This window comes from Magnolia sinica, chromosome 13, assembly GCF_029962835.1.
Source record: "Magnolia sinica isolate HGM2019 chromosome 13, MsV1, whole genome shotgun sequence".
NCBI classification, from domain to species: Eukaryota; Viridiplantae; Streptophyta; class Magnoliopsida; order Magnoliales; family Magnoliaceae; genus Magnolia; species Magnolia sinica.
In genome coordinates, this window is record NC_080585.1 from 22,984,548 (window position 1) to 23,006,445 (window position 21,898).

At 39.5% G+C, this 21,898-nt stretch overlaps 1 protein-coding gene across 2 annotated transcripts in view; it reads left to right on the forward strand.

Annotated features, from left to right (window-relative positions):
* The window catches only part of LOC131223236 (uncharacterized), a 28,716-nt gene extending 13,733 nt beyond the window's left edge, over nucleotides 1-14,983 (forward strand). For both annotated transcript variants that reach the window (XM_058218570.1, XM_058218569.1), the window contains exons 8-12: nucleotides 7,176-7,417; nucleotides 11,421-11,503; nucleotides 12,809-12,920; nucleotides 14,173-14,247; nucleotides 14,338-14,983. In XM_058218570.1, the coding sequence (XP_058074553.1) occupies nucleotides 7,176-7,417; nucleotides 11,421-11,503; nucleotides 12,809-12,920; nucleotides 14,173-14,247; nucleotides 14,338-14,526 (701 nt within the window). In that variant the 3' untranslated portion in view covers nucleotides 14,527-14,983. The remainder of the gene's footprint in view (nucleotides 1-7,175; nucleotides 7,418-11,420; nucleotides 11,504-12,808; nucleotides 12,921-14,172; nucleotides 14,248-14,337) is intronic.
* Nucleotides 14,984-21,898: the final 6,915 nt, after the last annotated feature.

Here is a 21,898-nt window from a genome sequence, read left to right on the forward strand (position 1 = left end):
GGTACGTGCATCAAGATTCATTGATTCTTACATTGGCTAACAAGGGATCCACCGGTTTTACCATGGGATTTATTTAGAGCTAGATCAAATTACATCAGAAAGTCAATAAGTGGTTTTTCCATCGGGTCAAGCACTTAAAAGGTTTTAATAAGCTTTTGAAAGGTTTTCAATTGTCGAAATTTTGTTTTAGTTGTTAAAACTGCTTTGATTGTACATGCTGATATTGTGATGACCTTGATTTGATGGTCCACTTTATAATCGGCATGGGATCTAGATCAAAGGTGGATGGCCTTAATGGTGGAGGGATTAGATTATAGTTTTATGCATGATAGATGCGGATTGACAAACTTCCTTCACAGTACGATACAACGAAGTTTGTAGGGTGGAGGAGCACCATACTGAGTACACCTCCTAAAACCTTAACTTCTTATTTATAGATCCTATTGTATAGGGGAATTGTAGAGGAGAGAGAGCTTGGATAACCCCCCCCCCCCTAAAAGATGTCCAAACCTTCTCAAAAGGTGAGAGAAAACTGAGAGGGAAAATTCTTTCCATCTACTTCTCTCTGTGGTCCACTTGGGTGGGCGGTTAACATGCATCCTCGGCCCTTACCAGAGGATTGGTGTGTTCTCCTTGGGCTCACTTCATGTACGATAGATCGGAGAGATATTTCTTGGTTTAGGAGATCAGTATCGATGGATTCACATAGCGGATACCATCATCTCATACATCATATCCAAGTACAATCATTTACCATTTATGTCTTATTATTGTTTAGAAATCTGATATTACTATGATCGAGGTATTCTGAGATGAGTCCTTTGATTATATTATTTTGTGCACAATTTCACTCCGTGTGTACACTAGGGACCCAACAGGCGGTATTAGAATAGGCCCGTACTGCAACAACTGTCAATTTTTATATCTGTCTAAAAATTTCGTCGACATGTTTTGACGATGGGAACCAGCCAGATCGTAGTTATTTAAACAAGGCTCGATCGGATTTCATTTCGTGTCAATCGGATTCTTGGATTTGGAGATCTAGCTTGTCAAAGTTGTCCCATTTAAGCATGTTCTTACTGGATCCTAATTTTGAATGGTTTGGATGATCTCGTTCTTGTTGTCTATTTGCGATGATTTTTACACATGATATGTTATGCTTATTGCCCCGCTTTATTATGTCCTTGTATTGCATTGATGGGTCGTGGATGGGTCGTGGATGCATGGTGATGATTTTATTTTCCCATTTTGACGTTTCTCATCTTTTCGATGAGATGGACTACTATTCATGGTTCTTTAGACATGGGGATGGTCACATTCATCGTTAATCCCATGTGGGCCACGTTAGTAGGCCCAGCGTCATCTACCTAGGCATGATCTTGTGAGATCTACACCGTTAATTCATGGACCATTGGATTCTATGCATGAACACTTCTTTGGAGTTGAGAGATGAGACTTGGACCGACGTTATGGGGCGAGGGAAATAGATTGAGTAGACCAAATCAGGCCCACCGTTCGACCACTACATAGGGAACCATGGGGTGTCGTACGTCACCACTCTCTCCCTCCCCTCTTACGCAACTACCATGTGGGTTTCTCAATTCCTACTTGTTGCCTTGATTCTCTCTTCTCCTCATCCTATTCGCCATTTCCTTATTAAGAGGTGGTATTTGATTGGAGTTAGGATTTTTTATTTCCTATTTGTGTTTTGCTCTGGATATTTCCTATTTAATGGGATTTTCATTGGGCCCACTTGATTTAGATACATCCAGTTCATTTTTATTGTGCACGTGAATGGGCGCCACCATATGGGCCCACTTAAAATGTTTTGTGGGGCCCACTTTGAACTTGTGGTGTGTGGGAACATGAGGTCCGAGATTTGGCTGTGGGGTGGACCTCACATCCCTGGCGGGCCCTACCTTTTTTAACGTCCAGGCGCTGGACATTGTGGGACAATTGCATTACAACTCACTTTTGACTCACCTTTTGCAATCTGATCTACAAAGTTAACCTTTCATGTAAAAGTACTCATCGATACCTTCGAAATGAGTGATCACACGCCCTGAATGGACATCGGATGGCTGAGATCTAGCTGAATCAAGTTGGGTTGTAATGCAGGGGCATTTTCACACTGGGCTCGAGTGGGGTCGCCTGTTGGATGCAGGGGCACGCTCGAGGTGGGTGACCCATGTGATTTGGGGCCCACGGGGGAGGTCTCGTGTTCGAGACTCCTTACCAGGGGTGATTAATGTGCATTTCACACCGGGCTCGAGTGGGGTAGCTCGTGGGATGCAGGGACACACTTGGGGTGGGCGGCCCATGTGATTTGGGGCCCACGAAGGGGGTTCGGCCGAGGTCCTAACCCATGAGATGTGGGGCCTGGGCTATAAGATTTACGGATTAATTCGCCATACTCTAACAGTTCGAGCTTTTAGAGCAAGTGGTTAATTGTCCTACATCAGGTTATCCATGCACATGTGCCTTTTGATCCTTGATGACACCACTGACTTGTGGCCCACTTTTGAGCCGTTTGATGGTCCCCTTTGGGACATTTGAATTGGTGAGATTGTAGTGTTAGGTGTTATGTGGGTCTTTTTTTTCTTTTTTTCTTTTTTTGAGAGAAACATGAATTTTTATTAAAGGAGCCATTGTAAGGCAGTGAAAGAATACAACCCGGCATTTAGACAAAAAGGGTGGAAAGATCCACACATTTGGCTGCTTCAACATAAGCAGCCCATTCCACCACCATACATTTGACTTTGCAAATTATCCCATCCACAGATGAGGAATTGTTGTCGAAAGTACGACTATTCCCCTCTTTCCAAATGAGCCAAATGATTCCCATAGCCACTAACCTCCAAACCGCATTCATAGCCTTACCCAAACGGATCCCATGCAATGCCCATAAAAGATCCGCAGCTGATTTTGGCATACCCCAATAAACCACGAACAAAAGAAGAAAGTGATCCCACATCAAAGACGTGAAAGGGCAATGGTTGAAAAGGTGATCTATTGACTCCGCATCTTTCATGCACATCAAACAAATGTTCAGGAGAAATAGAGATCTCTTTTGCAACTTATCAATGGTTGGGATCCTCTTTCTTCCCAAGAGCCACACGAATGCCGCTACACGAGGAGGGGCGCCATAAGACCAATGATGAAATTGGAAGGATCCCCCACTTGAAGGCTTGGACAACAAATTGTAGAACGATTTGACCGAGAAAGTACCTGAACTCTGCTCCCTCCAAACCGTGGAATATTCAACTAGCACCAAGGGCACAACGACATTGAGGCGCTGAAGTAAAGTTGTTAATTCCCGAAGCTCTTCTTATGTTAGATTTCTTCTACATGGAGGGGACCACACTACTGTACCTCCCATAAATGAATAGCAATCGTCCATATGAATGAAGCGATTGGGACCTAAGTTAGCAATTATGGGATCGAGCTCAAACAATGGACGATCCCCGCACCAAGCGTCCACCCAAAAACAAATGTAGTTTCCTTTGCCGAACGAGAAGGACACCCCTTCACGAAATCTTTGTTCTATCGAAGCAATCGCCCTCCATACGGTAGACACTCTGTAGAGAGAAGAAGTCTTGATGCTCCACTCGCCAGGCTGCGAGCCATACTTGCAGACTAGAAGTTCCCTCTACAACTTTCCGGTCTCTACTCCGAATCTCCAATGCCTCCCCCTCCCCCGACCGGCTTATAAACCTAATCTCATTTAAGCAAATTGAATTTCCTATTTTCATTTGAACATTTTCAGAGAAAGTCTCTTCTCAATTTATCTATTCTATCCAACACCGATTGGGAGCACTTGAAAAGAGACAAGAAGTAAACTAGCATGTTTGATAAAACATTTTTGATCAGAGATATCCTCCCTCCTAATGAAAGATCGCTTCCCTTCAAAGAAGAAAGCTTGCTTTCAACTCTTTCAAAAGCCTTGTCCCACAAGTGTTTCGCCGGTTTCCCAAAACATGGTGGAAGGCCAAGATAAGAAGAGGAAACTCGCCCGCTTTGCACTCAAATACTTCGGCAAGCTCCACTAAATGGTCACGTTCCACATCAATCCCAAGGAGTTCCAATTTGGGCACATTAACATTTAGGCTCGACGCTGCTTCAAAACAAACCACAACTTTACTAAGATTATCAATTAAAGTCCTATCTGCATCACAAAAAAGAATTGTATCGTCCGTATATTGATGATGAGAAACTTGCATCCCCGCATTTGCCACTCTAAAACCAGCAAGCAACCCATTCTCCTCTGCTCTTTGAAGGATTCTACTAAAGGCCTCCCCCACCACGACAAAAAGATAAGGAGATAGAGGGTCCCCTTGTCTGATTCCGCGAGAATATTTAAAGAACCCATTCAAAGTTCCATTTATCAAGTTGGAGAAGAAAAAAAAGGCGATCGAAAACAAGCTTGTATACACTCTCCCTCCCCCCCCCCCACACACACACACACATCTGCATCCAATCCATCAAAGCATGTAATCTAGAAATTCACAATCAAAGTGATCGTAAGCCTTATGAAGATCCAGCTTACAAACCACCTTGCTAGCCTTATGAAGATCCAGCTTACAAACCACCTTGCTACTCCGCTCCCCTGTGTCTAGAGTCAATACATTCATTAGTAATAAGGGCTGAATCTAAAATCTGCCTACCTGCTATAAAGGCACTTCGGTTTTCCGAGATAACTTGGGAAAGCACTCTTCTGAACCTTTTAAAAATAAATAAATAAATAAAGATGACGAAATTTTATTAAAGCTCATGAGAAGCGAGAAAAAGCAAACAAAGAAAGCCAACAACAACTTAAGACAAAGTGTCAGAGGGCACACCCTTTATATACATGGCCCACTCCAACACCATACCCTTAACCCTCAAAATAACTTGATCCCGAGACTCACAGGCATTTCGAAAACATTTCCCATTTCTAGACCCCCAAATGGCCTAGAAAACTACCAAGATGGTAAGCCTCCACACTGCTTTACCGGCCTTCCCCATACCTCCCCCACTCCAGGCCCAAAGTAAATCTTCTATTGACTTTGGCATCACCCAAGCACTATCAAAGGCCTGTGAAAAATAGTGCCACACACTAGCAGCAAAGGAGCAATGAATAAATAGATGGTCTATCGTTTCCTCATTATCCTTGCACATCAAGCACACATTCGGAAGAGGTAATGCCCTTTGCTGGAGGTTGTTGATAATTAGGATTCTTTTTCTACCACGAGCCAAGTGAAAACTACAACCCTAGGAGGGGCTTTGTAGAACTAGTGGTGGAAGGGATGATCGGTAGTAGGACCATGTCTCCAGCTAGAGATCATGTGACAAAGTAACTTGACAGAAAACTGCCCAGACTTACAACAGTTCCAGACCATTCGATCCTCACTCTGAAAGTTAGGAGTATTGTTCTTTAGATGATCCATCAGGGTGACCAAGTCGGTGATCTCCTCATCTGTCATGTTCCTGCGGCTAGGAGGGGTCCAACATTTTGGTTCCCCGTTAGAAGAGAAACAATGCGCCACTACAACAAAACGATTGGGAGCCAATCGAGCAAGTCTAGGGAATAGATCATGTAAAGCCCTATCCCTACACCATCTGTCTATGCAGAATCTTATACGATTCCCACTTCCCAACGCGAAAGAGATACCAGCCTAAACAAAATGTTCTGTATTTGCTATAGCCTTCCAAACCCTGGAAGCTCTATGCCCCCCATCTTGAGTACCATATTTAGAAGCGATTAAATCTCTCCATTTGTTACCCTCTTCTAACCCAAACCTCCATATCCATTTTCCTCGCAACGCGCCCCCCCCTTTAATTGGCCTACAAACCCTGCCCCTTCTGAATCTTGATGATAGAACTTTGGCAAAGTCCGCCGAAACGTGGGTCTGTTGCCCCAATTAGAGTTCAGACCGTGAAATTATTGCACGAACAAGATCAACTCTCTAGTGACCAAGCAATGGCCTACATTGGGTTGGCCATATCTCAAGATCTAGAGATCAGATTCTGAACCCAATACCTACCTACTTTTGAACTCGAGAACTGTTAATTATAGATGAATTAGAGTGAACCTATTTAATGGGCTACAACTTACATGATATGCATTCAACAATGGTATCATTGGGAAAAATACTATTTATAATTTATGATGAATCTTGCTATAATGGATCCTTGCATACCCCTATCTTGAGAATTTGGGTTATAGGTCTCATCATACCTAAACAATAGTGATGCCTGTACCTCTGTTACATAGTGAAGGTGGGCTCCTTGACGTCGTCTGCACCTCCAATATACTGTTAAATCAAAATTTTCCTTTTGCCTGCTGTCAAGGACAATATATATCTGGTTTGTGCTGGCATGAGAAATCTTTTCTCGGCAAAGAGGGAAGCAAGCTTGGGACAGACGGAGGGGAAGCAAGCTTTTCAATTATATAGGCCCATGATATGGTCAGACTTTCTAATGTTATGCCTCTCACCCCTTGATTCAGGTCTTGGTAGAGTGTCAACTTTGCAAAGTTTTACATGGTCGAGTTCTTAAACATTTTACACTAGTGATGTCTGGGAATGATACACTGACACTGAAATTTGGAATCGGGATGAGAAGTCCTTTTTCCTACCAAAGAATTAAGTTCTTCAATGCATCCTTTCTTATGTTATTGTCAATACATAGCTCATATTTGAATTGATTTGAATCTTACAACCCTTTCTATGTTAGTGTCATTTTATCTTCATTGACTTTATTAGATCTTGTTTCTTGATGCAAACATCTTCCAAGGAGCAGCAGCAAGGTTCTGATGCTTCAGGTCATGTATACTGTCTGATGTGCCTAGTCTGAGCAAGCGAGCCCCATGGCTTGGTTATACAGAAAATTAATCTTTTGGACCCTCACTGTGGATGGAAGATTCCCAAAAAAACTACCATATTGGAAGATTTTAACCGTTCGATCAATGGCTACAAATATGGATGGTAAAGAAAATTCCATCCACGGTGCAGCGTATCAGATCAATGGTCTGCATCACCATGGGATCACTTGTATGGATTGGACAGATGAGGACAAGTGGACGCATAGATGCATTAGGACCCTATAATTTCCCTTTATTAGAAAATTTTGATGGAATAAAGCAAGTACCGTAGGGGCACCCTCTTGATTATTAACCTTTTCGTTTACTTGGACAGGTCATCTAGAGATTAGAGATGGGTTTGACATCGACTATGATATGAATGAGCCGACCATGGGTGAGAAGCTAGCAAATCTGAATTTAGTTGATGATGCAACAGCAAAGAGCCCTAAAAAGGAGGATTTATCTTCCAATGCGAAGCCCCCAAGTGCAGATTCAGTTCACGTGTTGCTTAGGCAAGCACTACATGCTGATGATCATGTGCTTTTGTTAGACTGCTTGTACACACGAGATGAAAAGGTTCATTTCTTGCTTTAATTTTTTGGTTTGCCATTAGATTAAGTGTTTCTCTATGTAAGGGAGATGCTTTGTTGAGCACTTAGATCAGACTGTTCCCATTCATGCTCATTAGGATAAGTTATTAAGTGCTAGTGGATTAGGATTGTAGTATCTTTATATACCAAGTCCATGCAAGTGGGGCCCATGGTTTGATGATCCAAAGTCATAAATATGATGAGCCCTGGATTGAGGATGCCCCTAAAATCTTCCACTACGTGGGATCCCAACTGTATAATCTTCTCTCTATTCTAGATCTTCTCTGTAGATTTTGACCTGTCTATTTGTAGGCTACTGCGCAAGGGTCAGGATCTGTGATGGTTTTGGTGAATCCCTCATCCACAGTAGTAACACCCATAAGATCGATGGTCTAGATCACCAAACCATGGGCTTGAATTGTATAGATTAATGATGCACGCTTTCTTGGCCCAATTCAAGGGGAAAGCCAGCCCATGAATCAGGCCAAACTTGGAAATCCATCCCATTATTTCCAGCCCAAATGCATTCGTGATGCATGGCTTTGGGACCGTGTTGCATGCATAGGAAGGGGGAGAGAATTTGAAATTGAAGCATGCCTTGAGAATGTCTTTGGCATGATTTTGATTTTGATTTTTTTTTTTTTTTTTTTTTTTTTTTTTTTGAAATATGTAGTAATGCACTGGGACTCATAGTTGTCGCAACCTATTTGTAGGAAATGATTAAGTTTAATTATGAGGGGTTGGTGTATTTTCTCTATGTAAAGACCTATAGAAGAGAATCCAACAGAAGAAAGAGTTGAGTGATTCCTCATAGGTTGTGTGTGAATCCAACTCATACTGGTCAGAGTGATTCACAGTTCAGCTGCACCACTTTGTGGTTGCAGAAATTTCCAGTTCTGACAGATCCATTGCTTGCAACATTTTTGGCACTTCTAGTTAATGAATGATTTTTATAATGTTTTCGATAATTGGTCATTAGGTTTATTTTCGTCAGTTTCAAGCATCTGGTTGAATTGTATAGATTAATGATGCATGCTTTCTTGGCCCAATTCAAGGGGAAAGCCAGCCCATAAATCAGGCCAAACTTGGAAATCCATCCCATTATTTCCAGCCCAAATGCATTCGTGATGCATGCATAGGAAGGGGGAGAGAATTTGAAATTGAAGCATGCCTTGAGAATGTCTTTGGCATGATTTTGATTTTGATTTTTTTTTTTTTTTTTTTTTTTTTTTTTTAAATATGTAGTAATGCACTGGGACTCATAGTTGTTGCAACCTATTTGTAGGAAATGATTAAGTTTAATTATGAGGGGTTGTGTATTTTCTCTATGTAAGGACCTATTTTTGCAATGAGAAGAGAATCCAACAGAAGAAAGAGTTGAGTGATTCCTCTTAGGTTGTGTGTGAATCCAACTCATACTGGTCAGAGTGATTCACAGTTCATCTGCACCACTTTGTGGTTGCAGAAATTTCCAGTTCTGACAGATCCATTGCTTGCAACATTTTTGGCGCTTCTAGTTAATGAATGATTTTTATAATGTTTTCGATAATTGGTCATTAGGTTTATTTTCATCCTATGAAATTTCATTCCATTCTAATTTCTAGAAAAAAAAATATTACAATTCTTGAAGTACCAGATGCTTGAAACTGACGATTTTCTGGACAGTTTTCAAACGTTCAAAAATCAGCCTTATTCGAATTTGGCTTTTATTCTCTCTTCTTTTTTTTTTTCTTTTTCTTTTTTGAAACTAGAATCATCAAGATTCATTTTGGCTTTTGAATCACCTCAATCAGAGTTGTATTCAAGAAGATATACTTTTTAAAGTCAGTGTATTTAAGTTGTCCATTGCAGTCCATTGCAACTGCATTGGGCTGCATCAATTAGGCATATAAGGGCTTTACACACAGTACCATTGTATCAAGGCATAATACTTCCTCTTATGAATGAATCTTTGTATGTCTTTATTCTCATTTCTTATTATTGTAACGTGTTTATGTTTATCTAGATGTCAATAAAAATGTTTTTCTCTTTCATACTTACATGAACCAATATTAATATCATGTTGTCTTTCGTTTCTTAAAAACAACTTTAGGCGTATTCAGATATCATATTTCTTGTGATCAACATGTTTAATGCCATATCTATAGCTGATGCTGAGACATGTCTTATCCATCTGGAGCTCTAATGTTAATATAAGCCACATTCCAAAATAGCTGGTACAAGGTGTAGATATGATCATCATCACCGGCACCAACACCAACACCATAATAATCTTTGTCGCAGCATCTTGCCACTTGGGATCGACTTTTCAAATCTTGTTTCGCCAATCATTCCTAAACCCTATCCTTGGCAAGGTAACAAGCCTCCCTATCTTTTCTCACCACTTCAAGTCCTTTGAGGTCTTCACCTTGTGCTCCTTGCAGGCCCTCCAACCCTAATCAAAGTTCCCCACTATATTGCTGGTGTATGTGTCCTACTTTGTAGCACATGACCAAGCCATCTCAATATTGTTCCTCATCATTTTATCTCCCATTGGACCTACTCCTTGGCTACTTTTAATGAACTCATTCTTGATTCTATCCTTTGTAGTCTTTCCACACATCCATCTCAACATCTCCATCCATGCAGTGTTCATTATTTGCCATGCTTCCGTATTGCCCAACATGTGCTCAATATGGCACAAGCAATTTAAGAACAATCATATGAGAGATTCTATCCTCTCTCTCAGAAAAGAACAGCATACTTAGCTTACAAAGATGCTGTTTCGATCTTCTTCTTCTTTTTTATTGTCAATTGGACACACATGTTGACATGGCTATTAGGTAAAGAACCTTAATTTTTCCTTGTAATTTTTTCTGTTTTCTGTCATTTATATAGGTCTTCTCTAATTACTTGGAATAATTTTAGCACTATCAATTATCTTTCAATGAGGTTGGATATTCCCACAAGCACCTCTACACGTGTCAGACGACATCTGATTCATGCATAAGGTGGGCCTTGCTGTGAAGATGGTCTGGCACAAAATCAGGCTGGTCCACTCAGGTGGGTTGGATGTGTACATTGGATGGAGAACGTTGGCAGCTTTCTTTAAACCATTCATTGATTTCGTGCAGAGGAGGCCTACCTGATGAGTGACTGACCTTAATTTTTGCCCCAAGTCTCCTGTGGAACCCTTGTCATTCGTGGACAGATGTCTATCACATGAACCAGGGTGTGTTCTGCCTGTAAAGGTATCTTGCGGGGCTAGCTGCTAGCTCCATTCTTCAACATGTCATATAACACTATGGATGTGTTTGTGCATTACTAGGGTTGCTAAACTCCTCATGCCCATGCTAAATACCAACACTTGTCCACATTTTATGTGGGGACTTCGATGACCATTTATATCAGCTCCTAAAATAAACATTTGTGCAACATTTCCATACTAAAATTGGGATGCAATATGGAGCAAAAAAAAAGTGAACCCAGAACCAAAGAATGAGGAATTTACATGTTATGGTCTTTGGGAGTCCATTCCCTTCTCTAACCAAGCCACTCAACAAGTAGAATAGAACCAAACAATCTTAGACCAATTAGAAGTAGATTAAAACAATATTTGGCTAATAAAATTATCAAATGATTCTTAACTAATTTGATTGCTGACCAAGCTAACTTATAAACTAGCTTTGATCGGATGAATAAATAAATCTGATCATGGAGACCTTTTCGAACTCATGTAGTAGCCAATTTTACTCATGGTGGATCCCATACGATTGTGTCATTGAAATAACCTATTTTTCATCATAGCCCTATACCTTACTGGTAATTTGGTCATAATATCTTCCATACTCCTGTATGAATCATGTAATTTGGACATTGTTTGGCACACACAATAAGTGACAAAATTGCTCCTGCATCAGATAGTCATATCAATGAAATTTTTTTTTTTCTACATGTTTATGTTGATATTGTTGGTCTCCTAATCAAGATGATATGATACTGACATGCAGGTTATTGCAAATTCAACCTCAATGTTAAATCCATCAGATGTCCTCAAGTTTTTGAACTCCCTCGTATCCATGATCCAATCAAGGTAAAGTCTCAGTGATCTAATTTTCTTTGCTGCCATTGCATACTCTTAAACTCAGAAATTAATATTTTTTAACTTGGCTAGCTTAAATGAAAAACTTCCAAGTCCATAGAAAATGGTTGGATCATGCGTCAGCTCGTGATACTCATTACAAAATGGGAAGTTGGACTTGCTACACAAACCACAGCCAAAAAATTAGGTTAAGAGGTTTGCTAAGCTGATGTGTGTGTGTGAGGAACCCCTTCTGGATGGCACCGTATGTGCCAGTTTGGTGGATGGGATGAGCTCCAAGCCATCCATCAGGTGCGTCCACCATTTAGGTTCAATGGATAAAAAATCTTGGTGGTGAACTTTGTCAGGCATACCTCAATTTTAGAAATAAGTGAATGGCTTAGAAAAACTTGGCCATGTTTTCCGTCCATCCATTTATTTCGTAAAACTATGGCCCACTTCATAAGTGCAACAGCCAGGTTTTTTTGACAGTTTCTATGAAATTGGAGACACATGATGGACGGCTTGGATCTCAGACCTTTGTGCTGTGCTGGCACATATGATGGTCATGTAAATGCGCTGCCTCAGACATGCGTGTCGGCTTAGCAAAGCTAGCTTAAAAATATCTTTTTACATAGATGAGAAATCAGAAACGAAGAACTAAACTTGTTTCGAGTCTCGAACCATTTTGTGCAAATTTATTGTTTCATCCTTCATCGGTTTTGTTTTTAGCTATGAAGAGCAATGCTAGACCATCATGTGTGTACTTCTTCTTTTTCACTCTACCTGACCTGCTTCTTATATACATTGAAATTGTAGCAGATCATGTAGGATCTACCTTGGCTGGGCAATACCACAAAGTTCGACCCTGGTTGGACATTTGTTACCAATTGAGGAATTTTTGGGAACACAAACGGATGGTTGCAACCAAACTTGGACCATCCATTTCCTAAAAATAGCCTACAATCCTCTGGTCAGGGTTTGTCCAATTGGTGTGAATTTTGGTATAAGCCACATCCAATGTAGCCCTACCCATTGATTGGTTTGAATCTCATCTATGTTTACCAGTATGCAAAAAGTGAATTGCTGAACAAAAGGAAATGACCTAAGTTCTAGGTTTTCTCATGAAGAGTTGCCGTCGTTAAATGCATGTGGATGTAGACCTAAAGTAAATACTGCAATTTGAGCTGATTGATTTTACTACACTAAATCTTAGAATTGTGAGCTTATCCTGGCACAGTAAAACAGTTCCCTTGCAATAAACTAAAACTTTGAATATTGAACCCCGCTCGGGTTTATATCGGACTTTTTCAACAGGGGTGCAGTATTGGTTTGCGCAATTCCATGGCTAAGAAGCTTACTTCTTCAACATGCTGGTGGTATAATGTCCCAGGAATCTTCCCTACGTGCCCTCAACTCCCTATACCAGGTCAGAGTCGACACTTTCCTACTCCCCTAGCTTTCAATTTGAGATTCTAATCTGCCTCAGGATTTCTTTTCTCTGTGATAAATTGCTTGATCTGTCCAAAGATAAAAGAATGGGACAAATGCTCCCAACAATTTAGTTGAATTTGTGAACAAAGGATGTTTAAATGATGATAGGGAGGAAGTCATCAAGCTTTCTCAGGACCCGTGTACAGTAGTAAAAGGCAACTTGAACTGAGGGGAGTTGATAGCCATTGAAGTTGGGATGGACTTTTTTTTTAACCCAAGTAGGTGGAACACTAATTGTCGAAGGTGATTCTTCTTTGGCAATTGCGTGGGCCATGGGAAAATACACTCCATGGAAATTAGCTTTCATCCTAAGTGCCTTAAAAAATTAACGGATGGTTTCTATTAAGGGATTTCTATGGCAAATTTCTGTAGGAATTCAGATTTTACCAAACAATGCCTTCACGAATGGAAATTCCGGGATAGTGCTTTTGGAGGGGAGCAATTACCAAAATGTCCTCATTTTCCCCCCTTTAAAAGTGGTGAAGTCAAGAATTGTAGGGCCCACAACTTATGTCACATCCAACTGCTGGACATCCAACTCTTCCAGCAGATGCACCCCATCATGATGATCAAATGAACCAAAAATCCGGCGGGTCCAATCATATGGTGGGCCACATGCTCACACCGTAAAAAATATATATAAACTGCCCAAAAGCATCCAAATTCATGTGGAGCCTATTTTGACGATTCGATTGGCCAGATTTTGGTTCATGTGATCATCGTGGTGGGATTCATGCATTGGACAGGTTGGATTTTGGATGTCATACATGGGTCCTATAATTCTCGATCACTTTCTAAAGAAAAAATAAATAAATATAAGAGGCATTTTGGTAATTGCTCCCTTCAAAAAGCACCGCCTGGTTATTTTGATTCCTGAAGACAATCTGGTAAAATCTTAATTCTTGAAGAATTTTACAGTAAAAATCCATTATTAATCATGTTTAAGAGGCGAATTTTATTGTGGATTCTCCAGTGAAGGAATCCACATCTTCTCTGTGCATGGGTGACTCTTATCCTTTGACTTGATGGATTGCAATCAGACCCTTTCCTTCAATTTCCAATCATATGGTTTACTACTATCCATTAAAATAAAAATAAAAATGCTTAATCCTATGCTTGCCAGCTTTGTGCCATGATTCCTGCATGAGAATCTTTGCATGGTAATTTTCTTTTTCTTTTTCTCTCAGCTCATCGAATCTCGGGTTTCAACCTTTGGGTCGGCTCTCCAACTATCCAGTTGCTTAGACTACCATTTTGCAGGGGTGAGTACCTGGGTCTTTTTAAAATGGGGTGTTGGGGGATTTCCTAACCTTTCCATCAAAGTGTGACTTACATGGACCTTTCCACTACAGATTTCTGTTGATGTTGATGATGAGAAGAGCACACTTCTGCCCATCATCTACGAGGACAAGGATGAAAGCGATGAGGAATCAGAATCGGAAGATGCAATGGAGACCGACGAAGAGAGTGAAGAACTCGAACACCTCGGTTACGCTCTTGATGGGTCTGATTTTGATGGAAATGAAAGCATGAGCGATTGATCGATGATTGTTGAAGGATCCTTGATCTGGTTTTTCATCCTTCTTTGGTAGGAAGAATGGATTTTTTTGCCAAGGTGACAGTCTAGCTGTCAGCATGGCATGCGAGCCTTGCCATGGTTATTGACCAATGGCCTTATGCCACATGGCAAGTGATCAGTGTTGTATCGGAGCATGTAGTGAAATTTTGACTTGACATTATGACCAAAAATGTGGGCTTCATATTAAAGCCTTTATTGTTCCGTTGGTGCTCGTGTTTCGACTCTGGCTGGGCTTCAGAGACCTGACTTTTGACTCAGGAGAGAAATTGGAAAAACCCTTGTAAAGGATCAGATTTTGGAATCTGTACCCAATTTGACCTGGACTGAGTCAAGTTGAGTCGAGGCGACTCAGTCAAATGTCTGAGTTCTGAGGCTGCTCGCCTATTTCTTGAAAATTGGTAATGCAGATTTTTTGCCCATTTTTTCTCTTTTGGGTGTTGACGGTTGTTGTCTTTGCTTTCCAGTGTCCTTTATGAGGGTTGTAATTGTCTACAACACCTGCAGGTAAAGGGTGAAATCCCACTAAGGCGTGAGTGTGGGTTGTGTGTGCGTGTGTTAAAAAAAAAGAAGAAAAAAACACCTGCAGGTAAAGCAGCTGTGCTCGACGGGGTCACCATGACGTATATTTAAAGCCACTCTGGTTCATAAGGTGATAACCCTATTTGAACCATATATGCAAAATATCAACCTGATAGAAAACTACAAAGAGCCACACCCATGGGAACATTGCAAAATTGCTCCTAAAACCTCATTATTTCCTCTCTTTTGGTGGAAGGAGAGTGTGTCCAATAAAAATCGTATTTGTAATTCATTCGTGTTGTTGTGTTGGAGTTCTAACTCTTATCACACCACTACGATGTAACTCTGAGGCACAAAAACCTGGATCAACCCTAGGTATTAGAAGTATTAATCTTCATACGGTGTAAATTGATAAATCACCCAATTTTTAGTCAAATTGAAAAAAAAAAAAAAAAAAAACTTAGTCAAACTGAGACGGCTTCTCTGCTAAGGAAATTAACATAATTTAAGGCATCTTGTACAACAATTAGAGCTATACACGAACCGAGTTAGCTCGGTTAGCTCGCTTGACTCAACTCGAAAAAGCTCGATTCGACTCGGTTCGAAATTGAGTTTGAGCTGAGTTGAGTTGATTTTTTTAGCTTGAAAACATTTCGAGCAGAGTTCGAGCTTGCCTGAGCTCGACTTGACTCAAATCGAACCCCAACTCAAATTGAACCAGTTCGGTGACTCAGTTATTTAGATATTAATGTTGCTTTGCAAGTGTTTGATGAAATGACCCAGCGAAGTGTCCGCTAGTAGTGAGGAAGTTATGGATATGAAACAAATACCCTTGTATCTTGATTTTTATGTTGCCTACTGGGTGTTTGATGAAATACCTATAAATCAATGTTTCTGCTTTACATTTCGTGAGAAATTAAAGGTATACTCCATGTGTTTGAGAAAATGTCGTAGAAGCTGTACACCTCTAACAACAATATCCACATTGATTTATATTCTACGAAGTCACCTTGAAGACCTTCTATGCGAGTTCTACTTTGTAATCACCTTGAAAACCTTTCGTACAACTTCCACTTTGAGCATACATCGCTTCCTGCATTCTCCACCTAAAACGCAACTTCATCTATACCCTTATACAATGGTACTCAATCTCATCAATGGCTAGAGAGATTGGTCAAGCCCAAGTAATACTTGAACTTCTCTGTAGTTATCGATTTTGTCAACATGTTTATGACATTTTGGTCTGTGTGAATCTTCTGAAACGGAATCTTTCCTAAAGTAATGACTTCTCATATCTTATGAAACCTCACGTCAATGTTCTTGGTTCTCGCGTAATACACCTTATTCATTGCCTAATGGATAACACTTCGACTATCGCAATGCAACCGAATTGTCTCTTACTTCGTCCCAAATTCTCCTATCAAACCTTTCAACTATAATGCCTCATTTGACACCTCTGTCGCAACCATATATTCTGCATCACTTGTAAACAACACTATCATAAACTGTAGCATAGATCTCCAACATACCGGTCTGCCGACTAATGTGAAAACATTTTCTGTAGTGGACCTAATGTTGTCAAGATCACTTGCATAATCTGAATCAACGTAACTTACAACTTCACCTAAAGATCCATGTCCCTCGAATATGATCACAATGCTGATTGTGCCCCTGAGATACCTGAGAATCCACTTGAAAGCATTGCAATGCTCCTTTTTTGAATTCACCATATATCTATTGACCGCACTAACTACCTGGGAGATATTTGGCTTCGTGCAAACTATTGCATACATGAGATTCCCCACTACACTCGCATACGACACCTGTGACATGCCTAAAATCTCCTCTTCTTTACTTACACACAACATGGCTAACACCTTAAAGTGACCTACTGGAGGTGTGCTAACTGGCTTAGAACCTCTCTTGCACATTTTACACATATTCTTTCTGAGATAGTCACGGCTTTCTAAATTGTCACCGTGTATCTCCATACCTAGGATCTTCTTCATAACGCGAAGATACTTCATGTCAAATTCTTTACTTGACAGAGACTTAAGCAAGCGTATCACTTTATTATCATTTGCAGCAATTAACATATCAACAACGTAAAACATCAATAGAATATAAGATACGTCCTCAAGAACCATGTAATATACGCAACAAGCGTACTCACACCTGATATACTCAATCTCCACCATGTACAAATCAAATCGCTTGTACCACTACCTCAAAGATTGTTTCAGCCCATATAATGACTTCTTCAACTTATACACATGGCCTTCATTATCAAGCTTCTTTGATCCTTCAAACTGCTGTGTAAATGACTTCATTCAAATTCCCATGAAAGAATGTCGACTTCACATCGAACTACTCCAATTTCAAATTGGATTCCGTTATCATAACCAGTAGCACCCTAATTAATGTATGTTTTGCAACTAAATAAAAAATTTCATTATAATATACTCATTCCATCTGCAAGTACCCATTTACTACAAGTCATGTCTTTAATTTCTTGCCTTCTTTCTCTGTTAATGCTTCCCTTTTCCTAAACACCCATTTACATTCTATAATCCTTTGACCTTTTGGAAGTTCCACCAACTCCCATGTTTGATTCTTATGTAGAGATTTCATCTCATTCGCAATGACCGACATCCACTTGTCACTATCATTTTCAAATTTTGCCTCTTGAAAGATGGAGGGATCTCCACTCCCTATGAACAATGAAAAATACACCATGTCCTCGAACTCTTACTAGCTATACTCTCATTCGTATCCTATTGATCATTTCGGTCAGTTTCTTACTCCTGTTGAATATCACATTCAGTAACTAACTCAACCAGTTCCACCTGCACTGACAATTTCCCAGCCTCACAATATTTTTCTAACTTCTCTTATAGCACGCATAAGATCTGTAAGGATATTTCAAGCATGTGTTGCGGAATAACAGTTGGCACTAGTTGGATAATACACGTCAGTATAGCCAAGCAATAAAAGATGAAACGTGGTTGAGGGAAAAGCGATGCTGAAGCGGTTACTAGGATAGGTGTCCAAGAAGAGTTGGTAAGGCCGAAGTGGTTCAAAGCAAGTGTTGTAACCGATCGAACATGGGAAGAAGCATCTAGATTACTATTTCAAGGAAATTTATAAATAGCAAAGGAGTTAAACAATGCAAAGTGTCTCATACCAATTCAATCAAATAAATCAAATTTATCAATTATCCTTCTTGTTTCTTAGCATAATCAATCTTTTACGTTCCTCAACGTAACTAATAGCCTAATCGTACATTAGGAGTAGCGGTAATACTTAGTTGTAATCCAAAGTCTACGTTCATACGCTAGACAATCTCCACTGAAATACAAGCAATTCTTCTTTCAGAAAGGTCCCTTGCAATCAACTATAAGTGTTTGTTTTCCGTTCGATTCTGTACCTGAAAGTCCTTTATTATGGAAGCAATGTATAACCCATTCTCACAGGACCGAACTTTACCCTCCAATAATCATATAATCATCTTAAACAACATCTTACAAGTGGCTGAATAAGCGACCTGTCTTCTTAAATCTCGGTCATATACAGTAAATTCTGACATATCTGCCTATCTTAGCACTTGGGGTTAAAGTTATTTGGTTGGAATCGAGATGCACTATCGGTTGTGGTACGCCCGTGCACACGTGACCAAATTTTGAAACCGAAAGGATTCGATGGTCCGGAAGCTTGGGAGTTTTCTCTTTGCGATCCTTATATGTGGTCGTCTTTCTCAACCAGATATCCCCAGTAGCAGCTGTCACACAGGTCCGGTTTGAGCATACCAAAGGTTGTTGCTTTTGCATGGTTGACAGCTAGAAATCAGATCCTGACGGTCGATAAATCTCCGGAAGAAGGGCCTGGTGATGCCTAATGTGTGTTTGTTATGCTACAGGAAGTGAAATTTGTTAACCATTTATTCCTTCGAAGCCCTTTCTTCTAGCTCATATGATTCAGGATCCTCACCCTTGCAGATCTTTCTTGGGTGATGCTCCCTCCTTCGCCGGCCTTTTCTGCTCTAGCCACGTTAGTTTCAAAGGGAAGCTTGGTATGAAGAAGTGGAGATTAGCCCCTCTAGCTGCTCTATGAGCTATTTTAAGAGAAAGGAATAGTCGTTGCTTCTATAACAAGAGTACGTTTTTGAGAGATGGGATGTCCTAAGGCTATTTTTTTGGGCGGCCTGATGGGTTTGGTGAAAGATGCATACCATGGTGTGTTGAAGGAGAAGACTGACGCATCATCCATCAGGAACATAGTTTATCCTTATCTCTAGCTCATCTTATCTCTTGTTCATTTCCTTTTTAAAACCAGGATGGTATTGTCTTTTTATTTAGTATAAATATTATAGAGATTGAGGCATTATGCACCTCTCTCTTTTCTCTCCCCATATGAACTATCAACGTGGTGTCCTCACACAAAACCATGGTTGGTATTTGATCCCTATTGCTCCTTGTGATTTGGCCCAACAGATGGACGGTATAGATCTTGTACTTGTCTCCCCTTTTGAGTTGAATGCTTCGTGAAATAATAAATAATAAATAAATACGTGATACCACCCAAAGGTGTTCAGTAGGACAACAGAGATGAGTGATTGCATTCATCACGGCCCACTTCTTTGGATACAGTCCACTGTTTTTCGTTTCTGATAAGTGGGGCTCATGTTTTAGTAATCCAGACCATTCGTCTACTAGGTCCCGCCGTGGATGGAAATTTCTTATAAAAATACTGGCCGTTTATCAGATAATCCCTTAATTGAAAACTCCGATATGGTGTATGTAATGGGGACACGTACCGGCTAATCCCATTCACAAATCTCGTTCTTGGCAATTTTCTGCGAGATTTTCAAATTCTGAGGTTTTTCTGGGATATCATCGGGAAAATCTCACTGAAAATGTAAAAATAAAATTTTATTAATTAAAATTAATAAATTATTTTAAAATTTTAAATATTTATGATGATTATTTAACATTTTACATTTGTGATTGGTTGCAACAAATTTCACGAGGTTTCGTGATTAATCAGTTTAAGTTGATGCAAATTTTCATGATATTTCATGAGATTTGATGCAATCAAAAACACCCTTTTCATGATACTTCACGAGATTTTATGCAACCAAAAATACCCCTAATTGTAAATATCATGACAATTTCGCGGTAAATCTTTGAAAGTTAAAAACTTGTTAATTGAGGATCATTTTGTATTAACACAGTAATATTGCCTAATTAATATTTCACAAAAATATCATATGAATTTTAGGGTTTGTTTGGGAGAATGGATTTCAAACCCTAGTTTTCAAACCCTGAATTTAAAATTTTAGATTTCCAGTTGTTGTTTAGTAGCTTGGATCTCAAAAGCTTGAAATTCAAAAATCATGTTTGGCAATTTGAATTTTAACTTTAAAGATTTTTATAATGATTTTGTGTATATTTTTAAGATGATGAATATAGTAAACAAATTGTTCAAACATTTTATCACCATATACTTATGTCACATGTATAAAAAAAAAAACCATTGTATTAAACAAATTATAAAATAGACTTGGCTTCAAAATAAATCAATTTCAAGCATTAGATGTTACACAAAAGTGAGTTCACTAATTACATAATTATAACAAAATTCTAAATTTCTTTAGAGTGGTCGTCAATTTATTTTTTTAATGGTATAAGGTCACATAATGATTATATATACTTGATTTTTGTAGCATCCCATAATCATAATGTAATGTTAAATGAAAATATTCAATGATGTGAATAAGTATGAAAGAGAGTGCTTATAACAATTAGAGGGGTCAAAAATCTTCAATTCTACTTTTTTTCTAGGCTGTTAAATAAAGACCCTTTCTATATATTTGAAATCTAATTGAAATTGAAATCCAAGATTTTTAAGAGTGCTAACTCATGACCCAATTTTCAAATCCCATATTTGATTACCAATTGTCTTAGAGGTGCCAAATCACACCTTAAGATCTCAACTATATTTGAGAGAGAGATCTCAACTATATTTGTGAGAGAGAGAGCCATGCAACATGTGGGGGAGAAAAAGAGTGAACCTTGCAACACATGTGCCACCATAGCGTCCATGTGTATGTTGGGCATTCATTTACCCAAACATTATACACCATTTGATGGTAGCTTGGATGTGGTGTTAGTTTGGATTTGACGGACGGACATCGCCATTTTTTTCCTACAATTAATCAAGTGAGGAGCGCAAGTTTTGGAAAAGGATGGATGGCCTTTCTATCAAAGGAGTTACTTCCTTCAATGCAAGTAGTCCACCATCTTGACCGTTCTTTGCATAGTACACCAACAACTTGAGCGACGAAAGCTATGAGAGGCCTAACTTGTAAGTTCTATTTCATGTTATGACATCATCCTAAGACAAGACAGATCTAAAATTCGACCATGCCACAATAACAAAAAAGTTGGGATGGGCCATGCACCGTTGAAACTACTCTCTCTCTCTCTCTCTCTCTCTCTCTCTCTCTCTAAAAGTTGGGTCGAGTGAACAATCACGGATACAAGACAACACATGTTAATTAATGATCCTATTTTGTTAAACATGCTATATCGGGCGTGCCAAAGTCGTGTTTGACTCAAGTTTGATTGAACACTTGCTACTCCAAGCGCTAAATCAATCGGATACTCAGACCTATGAAGGTTGATCTGACTATTTAGCCACCAATGTATAGTAATCAAGTAATTTAGAAAGGGGGAGTTAATTAGTCCTATGAAATCTTTTTGCTTTGAATTAAGATTTTTTTTTCAACAATAATATTCGCAATTCTAAGTTTCTCC